Below are 13,744 nucleotides of genomic sequence, written 5' to 3' on the forward strand. Positions count from 1 at the left end.
GCTGGCACAGCAGGGTCCACGTCTGTCCTGCAGCCGGCACGGCACGGCACAGTCCTTATGGCCTGGCACAGCAAACACTGCCCAGTGCAGTCCAGCATGGCACGGCACGGCACAGCCCAGTCTGGCGTGGCGTGGTCCAGCGCGGCACAGCCCGGCCTGGTGTAGCACGGCATGGCACAGCCCAGCCCAGCGCAGCCCAGCCCTGCTGTGTGCTGTGGTACGGCAAAGCCCGGCAACGGCTCAGTTTGGCACGGCACGGCATGGTGTGCGCACCCCCCGCACCCTCTGTGCCCCCGCCCCGGCCATGCCCGCGGCAGTGGGACGGAGGGGTCCCGGCAGAGCCGTCCTGGCGCAGGGACACTCCTGCCACCGCCGCCCTCCGGCCCTGAGCAAAAGCCACACAAGGGGACGCTTTCTGCAGGGACAAGGGGACTCTGTGCACGGCCCTCGGTGCCACCCGGCTCCACAGTCCCGGGGTCATCCGCCCCGTCATGCGGCTGCCCCGGTGACACCGTGCTCTCCTGCATCACTGGGGCTTTGTTCGCCACCGCAGGGGACAAGTCGTGCTGGGGATGGGCATAAGGAGCCCAATTTTGGGGACAGCAGCGCTCACACGAGTGCACGCGCACACGCACACACACACACACGCTGCCGAAACAACCCCAACCCTTGGAGCAGCCCCTCAAGACTCGCCCGGTTACGTGCAGGGGAGCGAAAACATGCCGTGAAGTTTGCAAAAAAAAAAAAAAAAAAAAAAAAAAAGAGGTCAAAAACCCCAAAAACCCCAAGAGATCTCTTTTGCTTACCTTGCACTTCTCGCCAGGCCGGGGCACGCGCTGCAGCTGGGGCAGGTTTTGGCCAAGTCCCGGCAGGCACGCCGGCAGAAAAGGGGGATATTTTCATTGCTTTCTCTTTCATTTTTGGTAAAAGTGAGGCATGCAATCACGCCTCGCGCTCTGCCCTGCCTGGGACCAGCCGCCCTTCGGCGAGCTTTTAGCAGAAGAGGAAACGCCGGGCACGGGGAGCTGCACCGAGCGCCGGGGCTGCCGCCGAGCTGGGGGGGGCACCCACTGGGTGCTGGGGGACGGGGCATCCGGGAAGGGCAGCGGAGCCCTGGATGCGGCGTGGGACCCCCGGGTGGCCGATGCTGGGGTGGCTGCTGGCGGCGCTGGCGGCGCTGGCGCGGGGCGGTAAGTGCTGCTGCGGCGTCGGGAGATGAGAGATAACTTCAGAGAACTTTCAATGAACGATTCGGGGGCGATAAGGGCCGGGGAGCTGTCGCTGTGATGGAGACGCTCGCCTGAAGCCACAGGGATGGAGTCAAGGCGGGTGAATCCCCACCGGCGGTGGGCAGGAGCTGGGGCGAGCGGCACCGTCCAGCACCGCATCCCCGGGAGCGGGAAAATGTTTTGTTTTTTGGGCGAGAATCGCCCACGCGGCTGCTCCGATCCCCAAGGCGAGCGGCGTGGGGATGGGGCGATGGCTGCGCTGCTGCTCCATCCCGGCCTTGCCTGAACCGCCGGGGTTTGAGGTGCGGGAACCCCCCAACCGCTGCCCTCTCCCCCAGGCACCGCCGCGGCCCCCGGCTTCTCCTGCTGGAAGCAATGCGGCTCCCGCAGCTTCAGCTGCTCCTGGCCCCCCCACGGCCCCGACGGCAACACCACCTACCTCCTGACGCTCTGGTGAGTCGGGCACCGTGGCGGGGACCGTCCTGGGGAGCTCATGGGATGTGTCCTGACCGGGACATGTGGGGACATGTGGGGATATGTGCCCTCCACATCCCAAGCCCACCCGCATCCGACCTTGTCCCGCTCCCCCCCCGGCAGCTACGCGAGCCGCACGCAGTGCCAACAGTTCAAGGCGGGCACGGGGACAACGTACACCCTGAACTATCGCCATGTCTACGTCCTCAGCAACGCCACGGCCTGGGTGGAGGCGCGCTGGGGGGCCCATGTCCACAGGACCCCCAACCTCACGCTGTACCTTGACAAGGCCGGTAAGCGCCCGTGGGGCTGGGACAGGTGCCAGCAGTGGCGCCGATAACCGCGAGACCACCTCGTCCTTACAGTCAAGCTGCATCCACCCCCCACCGGGATGCCCTTCACCAAGACCGGTGGCCAGCTGCACCTGCGGGTGCCGCGGCCGCCGTGCCACGACTGGGGCCAGCCGCCGCAGCGGGAGGCTCGCTTCCGGAGGAAGGGTGATCGCGGCTGGACGCAGGTAAAAATGCCGTTTGCCGGGGCCGGCGGTGACTGACAGGATGGTCGGTAGCATCACAGCAGCCCAGGGAGCGTGGGGGCTCAGTGACGCCATGGCCCCCCCCCAAACGCGGCCGTGTCCCATCTGTTTTGCCGCGTTACGGGCTCTGCCCCGTCCTCCCGGCCGTGGGATCCCGCTGCCGCCCGTAACAGGATCAGGCCGCGATCCGCAGGGATTACACAGGCAAAACCCCAGATTATACTAATGACGACGACGGATGAAATCTGGACGCTTGTCCCCAGTGAAACCCCCCGCAGCCAGCGAGCCCCCACCCCTCTCGATTGCCGACAGGGGGGTCCCGGGGTCCCATGGTACCTCAGCCAAGGGGACCCTCCTGGCCACCGTGTCCCCTGCATCCCGTTTGGCACTCTCAGCCCCTGGGATGTTTGGGGGACACAGGGCAGCGTCTGCCTTATGTCCCAGTAACATACTGGTTTTACTGGGCGGGTGCGTCCGTCCCCGGTTCTCTCTGCAGGTGACGTGTGAGTCGGTGACGGACGAGAACGACTCAGGTCGGTTTATCCCGCAGGGATGCGGGGGACGGGCATCCCCCGGAGTGCTCCCAGGTCCCGGTGGGAGGGCTCTGCCCATGCTCCCCCCAGCACCCTGCGATGGCCAAGACCTGGCAGAAAGGGGGGGGTCACCCCCCGCCTGACCCTGCCACCCTGCTCTAGTGACCTGCGCCCTGGGGAGGGACGGCAGCTTCGAGGTCCAGCTCCGGCACAAGCTCCCTCACTGGAGCAGCTACTGGAGCGACTGGAGCAGCTCTATCTTCGTTCCCGAGGGTGAGGAAGAGGAGAGGAAGCGGGTGCGATCCCAATGGCTCCCGAAAATGCCGATAGCCTGGCTGGGCTCGTTCCTCTTGCAGAAATCCTGGAAAGCCCGGAGCTGAGCTACCAGCTGGGAAAACTGGGGAGAGATGGGCAGCGGGTGCTGAGGCTGGGCTGGCAGGTACAGCGGCATCCCGGGGACCCTCCTGGGTGTCCCCCCACCATTTCACCCCCCGAGCCGCCCCCTCTCCCTCCCGCAGCGAGCCCCCGAGGAGCAAGGCAATGTCAGCTACACCCTGTGCGCCCGCATGCTGGCGTGCCGCTGCGCCCAGGCGGCCGAGGAGGACACGGTGGAGCTGGGGACGGAGGTGACAGCGCACAACCTCACCCTCTCCGGGGCTGAGTACGAAATCCTGCTGACAGCGGCCAACGCCGCGGGGCCGGGGCCGGTGCGGGAGCTCCGTGTGCCGGCAGACCAGCGCTCAGGTACCAGCCCCGTGAGAAGGACCGAGCTCCCGGTGACCTCGAGGGAGTTATTTTCCACCAAGCGGGACACCAGCCATCCCTCGCGCTCTCTGTTTCTTCCCAGATCTCAGATTCAAGGACGTCAGCGTGGCCGGCAGCACCGTGACGGCGCGGTGGGAAGCACGGAGCCCTGGCGTCGCCTACTGCTTCGAGCAGCAGCCACTGCTGCCGGGAGCCTCAAAACAGGGCATTTGCACCCAACGGGATTTCCCTGCCAAGAGCATCCATGTGGAGAAAGGCAAGGGAGCCCCACACCCGTCCCTGCCGCCTGGGGCTGGATCCTGGCAGGGATTTAACCAGTATCCCCGGTTCCTGCCCCAGGAGCACTGGACACGCCGGCGTGTTACCGCCTGGCCGTGCACGGCTGGGCCCCGGCGCGGGGCTGGTCCACCTTCGCCCTGCAGCACCACTACTCCAGCAACGGTACGTATGGAAACGCGCAGCACCCGCTCCCGGTTTAACTGCAAAAAGGGGAATTCCCGACAACCCCCTCCCTATTTTTTTTTTTTGCACCCCCCACCATCACACGCAGCCTCGCTGGCCCGGCCCATCCACATCAACGCCAGCGATGCCACCATCGTCCTCCAGTGGAGCCCGTCCCCCCGTGCCGCCTGTCCCGGGGCGCTGGCCAAGTACCTCATCTGCCACGTGGCCAAGGGGGACAACGTGACGTGTGAGTGCGACACCCCCGTCCCCATGGGGCAGGAGGAGGGTTGGCTACCGCCGGGCTACTCCCTGCTCCTTCTCATTTGCCCAGATGCTGAAGCAGATGCCGCGGCATCGCACTTCGCCCTCCAAAACCTCCGTCCCGGCACAACCTACAAGGTGGGCGTTTGGGAGGTGACAGCGGAGAGCGGAAGGACCTGCAGCACTTCACGGGACTTCCATACCAAGGCGCTGGGTAATGGCTGGAGACCCCGTCCCTTCCCCGGTCCCCGTGGGGTGCTCTCTGTGGGGTGCTCGCCCTCACCCCTAAACAGCTCCAGTGTCCCAGGCGGGGTGCCGGGGACAGAAATGCCACCACCCAGCTGTGCCCGTCCCCAGGAGCGGTGTGGAAATCCAACCTGACGTACCTGGGCATCTTGCTTGCTCTCCCTGCCGTGGCCACCGCCTACCAGCTGAGCAAAAAGAGGTGACGGCGGCACCCTCGCCCCCCTTCTTCAGCCATCCCCCCCTCCCCAATCCCCCGTTACCCCCCCTCACCAACCACCCCCTCCCCAGGGCTCGCCACCTCCTCTTCCCACCCCTGCCCCAGCCCGTGGGCACCAAAGCCATCCAGTTCTCCACCGGCGACGTGAACCAGGTGAGACGCAAGGTGCAAGAGGGGTCGGATCCTGCACCCCAGCAGGTGCCCAACGCCCATCAATGTCCCTGGCATGGCACGTTCCCCCCACAAACGCATCCAACCCTCAGGGCCAGCCCCGGCCAGGTTTCGTGGAGCCCTCAGAGAGGTTCAGCTCAGCCGACCTGCTGATAATGGAGCTGGATCCCGGGAAGCAGATGGCCGACGCCAGCACACGGCCTGGCACGCCACAGCCCGTCCCCGTGGCTGAAGAGCCGGTGGTGGTGTGCCCGTCGGGCTGCGAGAAGGAGCTGCCGTTCACCTACCGGAGGCAGGAGGTGCTGAGCCCGGTGGGATTTCCACTGCACAGCAGTACTGGCGAGGAGGAGGAGGATGAGGAGGAAGAGGAGGAGGAAGAGGAGGGAAGGTGGGGGCAGCGCCAGCCGCTGGTCCCCATTGCCCTGCTCATCTCTGACAAACCCATCATCATCAGGGACGAGGAAGGATGGGACCCATCGCCGGAGAAGTCGGTGCCATAACCATCTCCAGGCTGGGGCAGCGGGGAGGGACAGCAGGAGGGGGATGAAGGAGGGGATCCCTCGGGATGCTGGGCACCCAGGCGGGATGCTGAGCACCCGCCTCTTGGGCTCACGGTCGCACCAGCGCTTCCAGGGGGTTTTCTGGTTTCCAGGATATGGAAGGCAGTGCCTCCAGACGCTGGGGCCAGGACCTGGCCACCCACTTCCCAGCCTCAGGATGCTCATTCCCTTTCATTGGCGATGGATAAGGAGGGAAGGCGGCTGCAGAGCCCGGCCGGGGCTGAGGGTGGGACGGGGAGCAGAGGCAGAGCTTCACCTCGGCTGCCTCCTGCCCTCCCGCCGCAGCCAGCATCGCCCCGGCCCCTGCGGGATGGGGGCGGGGAAACAGCCCCAGCACCAAACGCCGGCTACTCGCAAAAAAACTAATGATATGCAAAAAAAAAAAAAAAAAAAGGCAAAAAATAAAACAATAAATGCAAAGATAAAAAAGTAAATGCCAAAAAAAAAATTTAAAAATTAAAATAAATGCGCAAAGCAGCAGGGCTGAGATGGCTTCCCTTGCCTGACCCGCGTGGATTACAGCAAGGAGTCAGAGCGGAGGCATTCCACGGCGCTGCGGAGGACGCAGCCGGGCAGCGGGGCCAGGACTGGGGGTGACGTGGGGAGCGCAGGGTCCCCCCCAGCACCCACCTGTGGGGCCACGCCGCCACCTCGGCCTTATCTGGGGCAGAACGGGAGATGCTGCTGAAGATGAAGAGCGGTTTGCGGTTCCGTCTGCCCCGCGCGCGGGGGCCGGAGGCGTCAGCGTTTACTTGCTGAGAGTGCAAAATATAAGAAAAAAAAAAATTAAAAAAAAAAAATGGGGTTAGTTGCATGGGGAAGTCCGGGGAGAGGTAGCGCCGGCACAGCCGCCGTGGCTCTGCCGCAGCTGCCGGCGTACGGCTCGGCCTCCTCGCTGCTGCTTTTAGCCCCGCTCGTGTTTTGCAAGGGGTTCCACCAAAACGCCACTCGCAGCACCGGCACGCGCGCGCAGAAACCGCGCTGATGAACTGGAGATAACACACCGGGGAGCGCGGCCGGGGCGGCACATGGCTGCGTTTCGGCACGTTCCCCGGCACAACCCCTGCCAGCCGTGAGAGGGTCGGGATTTACAGCTCTTCCCAGTGCTCCGGGGATGGGGACAGCTGCAATGGCGTCATTCCCATGGCCGGGGGTCCTGGATGGCTGGGTGCACACAGGACCCCCTGCCACCGTGCCCCCCGCCGCTGTGCCCACCGGTGTCCGGCACCGTGCGTCCCGGGTGTCCCAGCTGCCGGCAGAGCCACGAGGTGGCACCAGCCCCGCGTCCCCTCGGTGCTTTCCCACCTCCCGGCAGAGCAAATCCATCCTTCCCTCCCCGCCACGCATCACCCCACGGCCCCTGCATCCCCGCAGCCTCCATCCTTGCTCTCCCGCATCCCAAATCCCTCGGGATCGGCTGGATAAGGGGGATCCCGGCCCCAGAAATCCAGCCAGAGAGATCAGATGTAGGGATTTGTTAGGGATTTTCTTGGGATTTGGGTGATGCCGGGCCTGCCGTCAGCACGCACCGGGCCAGCCACGTGCGGAGGGAGTATTCGGTTACCGGCTGGGCGCGAGCGCGCCCTTGGGTTTCAGCCCCGGCCCCTGTTTACAGCCCATTTTTGGGGCCGGAGCGGCGAAGGAAGCGGCACCGGGGCCACGGCTCGGCACGGTTGGGCAGCGGCAGTAAACACATTGCCCGGCGCGTGGCCAGCGCCGCCGGTGGTTAATCATTCCTCTTCGTGGAACAAGTTCATGCCCGGCCAGCCAGTCCCCACTGCTGCTCTAAAGCACCCCGGGGAAAGAGGGGGGCAGGACACCCCCCGTCACCCCCATGGGGTCACCCGCTGGGGATCAATCCCACCCATGGTGCCGCTCGCGTCCCCCCTGACACCTGCAGGGACAGCCCCGTCCCCACACATGTCCCAAGTTGGTCAGTGCTCTGCCGGCAACAAGGTGCCACTCAGAGCCCACGGGCAACGTGCCGGGGAAAACTAATTAAGCCGGCCTTGCCAATTAGTGCAACTGAATGGCTCAGGACTTTCTAATTAGTTTAAATTTCACAAGACTGTTTTCCAAACGAGTCTCCGGGAGCCGCTCTCAGCCCAGCGACCCGAGGACGGCCGCCGGGTCGTCTCTTGCAGCCAGGACATGACCTTCTCCGCTCCGCCATCTGGATCCGACCCCGTGTGGGACCCAGAAGTGCTGCAGGGCATCGGTTGTGCCTGGCCAGAGCCACTGCCACCCACAGCCTGAGAACGAGCAACTCGTGACATCGAATGGGGAACTCCTTGTCAGACAGCTCTGGGGTAAGCAGCAAAAAAGCCACTGCAACGGGGAGAACAAATCTCAGCCCAGCGCGGGGGGACGGCGGGACCGGCATTGATCCCAAAAGCACCCCGAATCATGGGGTGCCCCCGGCTTTGGGGTGCTCCCCGGGGGCGCAGAGCGGAGCAGCCCCAGCCATCCACACACACGTACCCCAACACCTTTACAAGCAGCTAATTTTAAGACGCCACTGCCTTTTATTTTTAGAGGAGGACATATGATTATGTCCTGCGTTGCCTTTTTATATTGCCTGATAACGCTGACTATTTCTGCTCGGCTGTTTACAGCCGCCGGCGCTGCCCCGGAGAAGGTGCCGCCGGCCAAGGCGAGCACTGAGCATCCCTGCCCAAAAGTGGAAAACCTCCCCCGGCTCCCGCAGCGTCCCGGCAACCTGTCCCTGCAAGTGAATCACACCGGGGACACGCACGAATGGATTTACCCCGCACCGCCTCCGCTTGGCTCTTGTTAAGCGGAAAATTCAGCGCTGCATCCCGAGGAAGCAGCCGGAGCCAAGAGGAGATGCTCAGAGCCCTGGGGGGTTTTTGCTTTGGGCTCCCCGGTTTTAGAATTCTGGGGGATGCGAGCTCAGGAAAGGCATAAAGCAGCCGGGGGGGTTTGCTACAGGCCCATAAACATCAGCCCCCGGGGGAAGGTGATGTCCATCCCTGCGGGTCCCGGCTGGGATTCTGCTCCCAGATGGAGGAGTTTAACCTGTTTCCCAGCCTTGGGGGCAAGCACAGCCCCGCGGAACAGCCGGCTGTTAGCACGGGCAGTGGAGAAGGCTGCAAACCTGCAGCCCCTTCCCGCGTCCATCCCGCACCCTTTTTCCCTGCCCGGAGAGGAGCCGATGCCAGCAGGGTGTTTGAGCAGGGCCGGACCACGAGCCGTGGCAGGGAGGAGGATTATTTGCCGGGCAAGAAGCCACCACCTACACAATGGTCACCCGCTCCCGGGGGGATTAGGTGACCGTTCAGGAGCCGCTTTGACTTAATCGCTAAGCAAACAAACCCATCCCTAGGATATTTCTTTTAATTCCATACGCAGAATTCACGGGCTGCATCTCACCCCGGGGCTGGCGGCTCTTTCCCCACCCTGGCATTGCAAAACCCCCGTGGTGGGGATGCAGGTCCTCGGGGTAGGAAAAACCTCCACAGCTGGGGAATTTTTGCATTTCCTCCCTAAGAAAAGCTTTTGGGCTTCTCGCCCACCAAAATCCCCCCTCCACCCCCGAGGCATCGCTGGCGCAGGCGTCCCAGCTGTGGCCGTGCAGCGGGGCAGGGGACACGGGGAGCACAGCTGGACGGACACCCACAGCTGGACGGGCGGCCGCTGCCGGGCTGGGCTTGTTTTGAAAGTCACGGCAGTATTTCAGCGCCGGGCATTTCGCAACCGTACAGTGTCACAACAACAACAACAACTGCAGTTTTACTTTGCAAACAGGGCCCAGCACCCCCCGGCTCTTTCCTGCTCGCGTCAGGCTGAGCTCGCCCGCTGCAGCGGCTCCACCCGGGCAGGCGTTACTTCCAAACCCAGGAATGGAAAACGACCCGAAGCTGCAGCAAAACTGAATATTTATCCGCGTTTTTCTCCCCGCCCTGAGGGGCTGCGCTGGGTGTCTCGGATCACTGCAAAAACCCCCCTGGGATGCTGCGTGCCCCGGCGCGTGAGCCGGGAGATGTGGTTAGAAACCATCTTCTCCTTCTGCCGCGCAAGAAACAACGCCGGCGATGGCAGGAAATCTTTTCTTTCTGCAGTTTGAAGGTTTTCGGACGGCTGCTCTCCGGGCTGGCAGCCCCGGGGGCAGCTCAGCCTCTGGCAGGGCCGAAGCTTTCCAGGCTTTGGCAGCAGCCTGGCGTGGCAGAGCCCCAGCTATTGCCTTTTTTAATTTTTTTTTTTCAACCAAAACCCTAGAATACCGATTAAAAAAAAAAAAGTCATAACCCAAGAGCGTTGGGAGCCAGGCGGCCGCCTCCTCCCTGTGTTTCCCCGGCTATCGGGAGATCTGGCAGGAAAGGACGCGGCGCCCTTATCGGCGCACACACATTCCCTGCCCACTTGGCAGCCGGGACGCCCAGAGGTTTGCGCCGTAAACATATTTTGCTCGAGCAGGCGGCCGGGGTTGAGCTAAGGATAACCGGCTCGGCAGGAACCACAGAAGCCCCCGCCCCCCCCAAACAATCCCATTTTTTGCATCAAACCCCGACCCGTGCACACAGGGCTAGGACTGATCCCGGAGCAAGCGACCAGCAACGAATACAAGACCAAAAGCGATTTCTTCCCCCCTCTGAGATCTGCTCCCCCCGCTGTTTACCAACTCTTTGCAAGCAGATTGACTCTCCCTCATTTTTTCACACACAAAACCGCCGGGAAAGCGGAGGGAACCGGCTCGGGGCCCCCCGGGACCATCCGGCAGCGCCCTCCCTGCCGGCACTGCCCGCCACAGCCACCTCCAACCGGCTGGGACCCCCCGGCTATCGCCGCCTCCATCACCGGCCGGGATACGGGGGCATTTACACAGCTGCTCAGCAGGAAAATCCATCTCCCTGCTCTACATAAACCCTGGCTTTTAAAAGTAATTGGGTGCAGGCTTGCTAACGAGGTCACTGGATGGGGAGGGGGTTTAATTGGAAGCTCCTGGCGATGCTGGGCATGCCTAGAGCTGCTTTGGATCCTTCTTCTCCTCCCCCAAACTGGGTTTGCCCCGAGGGGTTTTTTTTGTTGAAATCAGCTCCAAATTGCTGCTGCTTGTTGGGGGGAAGAAAAAAGGCGCACAACCCCGTTTCTGGAGACTTTGGGATTGGGGAGTGGGAGGAGGGATGGGAGCGGTGGGGTTTGCCAGGGTTGCCCCATCGCAGGAGCTGCCCTGGGAGGGGGACCGAGGCGGCAGGGGACAAGGAGCAGCGGGGGTGATGGCCCTTTGCCTCTTGGCTGGGGACGGCTGTGTCCCCACCGACAACCGGTGGCGGTGCTGCTTCCATCCTCCCTGGTGCCAAACGCCCTGCGCGAGCGAGGTTTCAGCGCAGGGAGATGCAGTGGTCAGGGCACGGGGTGCCACCGTGCCACGTCCCCCGAGATGTGGCAGGGGACAGGCGCCCCGTGCCGGACGGGGGTTTCTGCACGATGTGTGGAGCGGCTCCCGGGAGCGACGGCAAACGCAGCGGGGTGGGACCGGCGCTGGGTGCAAAGTCCCATGGCGCCGTGTCCCCAGCACGGCCCTGTCACCCACACATCCCCGCCCATCCCTGCGTGCCGGCGTGGGAGCCGTACCGCGTCCCCAACCGGGCCAGCGCCATCCCCACGCGCCCTGTTTGTGTACCAACACGTCACGCGACCACTCGTGACGGGGGGGACTTTTTAGCGTTGTGGTTTGTTTTTTTTTTTTAACAAAGCCAAAATATTTGTGTCCCCACAGGGATGGCTCTGGGTCACCTGAGCTCGGGATGCTGCGCTGGGGTCCCAGCGGGAGAGGGGACACCCGGCTCAGTGCGGAGGGTCCCCGCTGGCACCCGGTGGCTCCGGCCCCCCGCGCAGTCCCCGCTGTTTATACATAGACATGTTTGCGCGCGGTGCCCGGCCCCTTCCTCGCTCCCAAACAACTGGATAAAAGTCAAAAAGTCATAAAAATTTTCCATTGCCTGAGGGAGGGCACGGTGACCGCGCGAGGGGCCGGGCAGCCCCACAGCGAGGGACCCCAAACGGGGGGGGGTCAATCCCAGAAAAACACGGGGTTGGGTTTGATATAGTGAATAAAGGTGGTGTTTTGCTCCCAGCCAGCCCACGGCATCGACCAGCCCTGCAGTAAATGCCCTGCGGTAAATGCGGCACCGGCAGCGCCTGCCGCCATCAGGGCTTGTGGGGCATCTCGGTGAGCGCCGCGATGCCCGCTCGCACCGGCACGATGCTCCCAGGGCACGCGGCACGTGCAGCGCATCCATCTGGCTGCTCCAGACCCTGTTTTTCACCATAAACCAGCCCCGGTTTCTCTGCAGTTTTCCCCTGCCCAGGCCTGGCCGCCGCTCTGGGAAAAAGCTGCGATTCCTGTCGAGCTGGCGGGGAAAGCCCCGGCGCAGGGATGCGGGGACTTTGCCTGCGGTTTGCGTGGGCGGGAGCGGCTCCGGCAAACAGGCGGCTGAGTCAGCGGACGAAGGACGGCCGCGATGCCGCCCCGGCATGTCAGGGTGCGCGGCTGCTTCCCGGCACCCCCCCCGGAGCTCTGCCACGTGAAGGGGGATCCCGGAGATGCCGCCGGGACCAGGAAGCACCAGAGGCTGGAGCAAAACCAAAGCAGGGCCTGGTGCTGCCGGGGACCATGTGCGTGACCCCGAGGTGCTCGCTGGCACAGTTTGGGGACGAGCCGGTCCCCGTGCCCCCGAGCAGCCACCGGTGCCGACTCGCTGCTCCCCAGGGTGTGAGCCCGGCTCCGGACCCGCTGCGAAGATGCTGAATTTGGGCAGTGGATCGACCCCATCCCCAGCGCGGGGACAGCGCGGGGCATCCCCCTTCGGGCAAACCCCACATTTACCATCACCGCCCGCCCGCCCCACAAACAACCGGCCCCCGCTGCCCCCACGGTGGGTGTTTTTGGGGCGAGCTGCCACCCCCACGGGGCTGAGCCCAGCTGGGACGGGGGAGGCGGCGCTCGCTGCGGGCGCTGGACGGGCGCCCGGGCCGGCAGGCAGCAGCCGCGCAGCTGATCCCCGGCACATTCTGTCCCTGCCAGCGCCGGGACGGCCGCGAGCTTCGCGTGTCACCCTCCCCGCGGCATGGCCGCGCTGGCCCCCGCCGCTGACCCAACGCGGAGGACAACAGCCTCAAGCAAAGGCCATGGCCGCCAGGCTGGGACCCAGCATCCTCCAGGGATGGGGGGTCCGGGGGGAGGAGAAGCCCCCCCGTGTGCTGCAGAAAGGGGCGGGGGGGCCCTGAGCTGCAGTGGGGGGGGGTCCCAACACCCTACAGAGCCCTGAGCTGCAGCAGGGGGGGTCCAGCATCTTGAGGAGCCCTGAGCTGCAGTGGGGGGGTCCCAGCACCCTGCAGAGCCCTGAGCTGCACTGGGGGGGGGGGGTCCCAACATCCTGCAGGGCCCTGAGCTGCACTGGGGGGGGTCCCAACACCCCCGTGCCTGAAGCAGAGGGGTCCCACGCTTTGGGGGCTGAAGGGCAAAAAGGAAAAGAGAGCAGAGCAGAGCCGGGGGGGGGTGGGGGGGTGGCGTTTCCATGCCCCTCGCAAGGAGCAGGTTTTGCCGGGTGGTCTGGGAAGCATTTTCCGACGCGCAGGGCCAAGAGCTATAAATACTGCCGGCACTGTAATTGCATAACGCAACCCCTGCCCGGCAGCGGGTCTCTGTGCCGTGGCCCCGCCGGCATCGCCGCACATGGCACGGGGCCGCCCGGGCCCAGCAGCCCCCCGGGCAGCCCCCCCATGCCTCGACCCCCCCGTGTGCCAATGAGCAGAACAGTCCGGGCCGTTCCACAAGGACTTTGGAGCCTGGGAAGATAAACAGCAGAAGGTTGGAGGGAGCACCGGCGGCACTGCCAGCGGTTGTGAAAGCACTGTCGGGGGGGGGTCTGCGCCTCCCCCCAGGCTCCGAATATCCAGACGGGGTATTTTTAGCCCCTCCGGGATTCAGGAGCTGGCAAGAGACCCAAGAGCGGCCGTGCCCCCCCGGCCGCCTTGCTGTGCTACTGTCCGGCTTTACAAGAAAAACCTGGAGGCATTCGCAAGAATTTCTGCTGGAAAGATCCCTCCCACGTGGGGGCCGGGAGCGGTGCCCACCGGTGTTGGGTTCCCTGGCCCGGCATGGCCTGTCCCCCGGCCGTCACCGTCACGGCATGACGTGCTTTCCCAGAACGACGCAGCGGGACGGATGAGCTGCTCGGCGGCTCGGCTCCCCCTCCGGCCCTGGGAATAAGCATCCCCTTGTGCGGCCGGGGCAGGTGATCGGGGTCTGACCGACACCCCCCGGCCATCTCTGCTGCTCGGCG

The 13,744-nt window shown here is 64.4% G+C and overlaps 1 protein-coding gene across 1 annotated transcript; it reads left to right on the plus strand.

The window, feature by feature from the left end:
* The first annotated feature begins 817 nt into the window (after window positions 1-817).
* Window positions 818-5,809, plus strand: IL12RB1 (interleukin 12 receptor subunit beta 1). Its single transcript, XM_074565608.1, is given in 17 exon segments — window positions 818-1,053; window positions 1,056-1,137; window positions 1,140-1,190; window positions 1,568-1,682; window positions 1,827-1,996; window positions 2,069-2,220; window positions 2,735-2,771; window positions 2,934-3,044; window positions 3,128-3,210; window positions 3,290-3,515; window positions 3,619-3,792; window positions 3,876-3,977; window positions 4,087-4,227; window positions 4,312-4,455; window positions 4,599-4,686; window positions 4,776-4,857; window positions 4,968-5,809. Coding segments are annotated over 17 exon segments (2,283 nt in total). The 5' UTR covers window positions 818-936; the 3' UTR covers window positions 5,376-5,809.
* The last annotated feature ends 7,935 nt before the right edge of the window (window positions 5,810-13,744 follow it).

Source organism: Larus michahellis, chromosome 23, assembly GCF_964199755.1.
Source record: "Larus michahellis chromosome 23, bLarMic1.1, whole genome shotgun sequence".
NCBI classification, from domain to species: Eukaryota; Metazoa; Chordata; class Aves; order Charadriiformes; family Laridae; genus Larus; species Larus michahellis.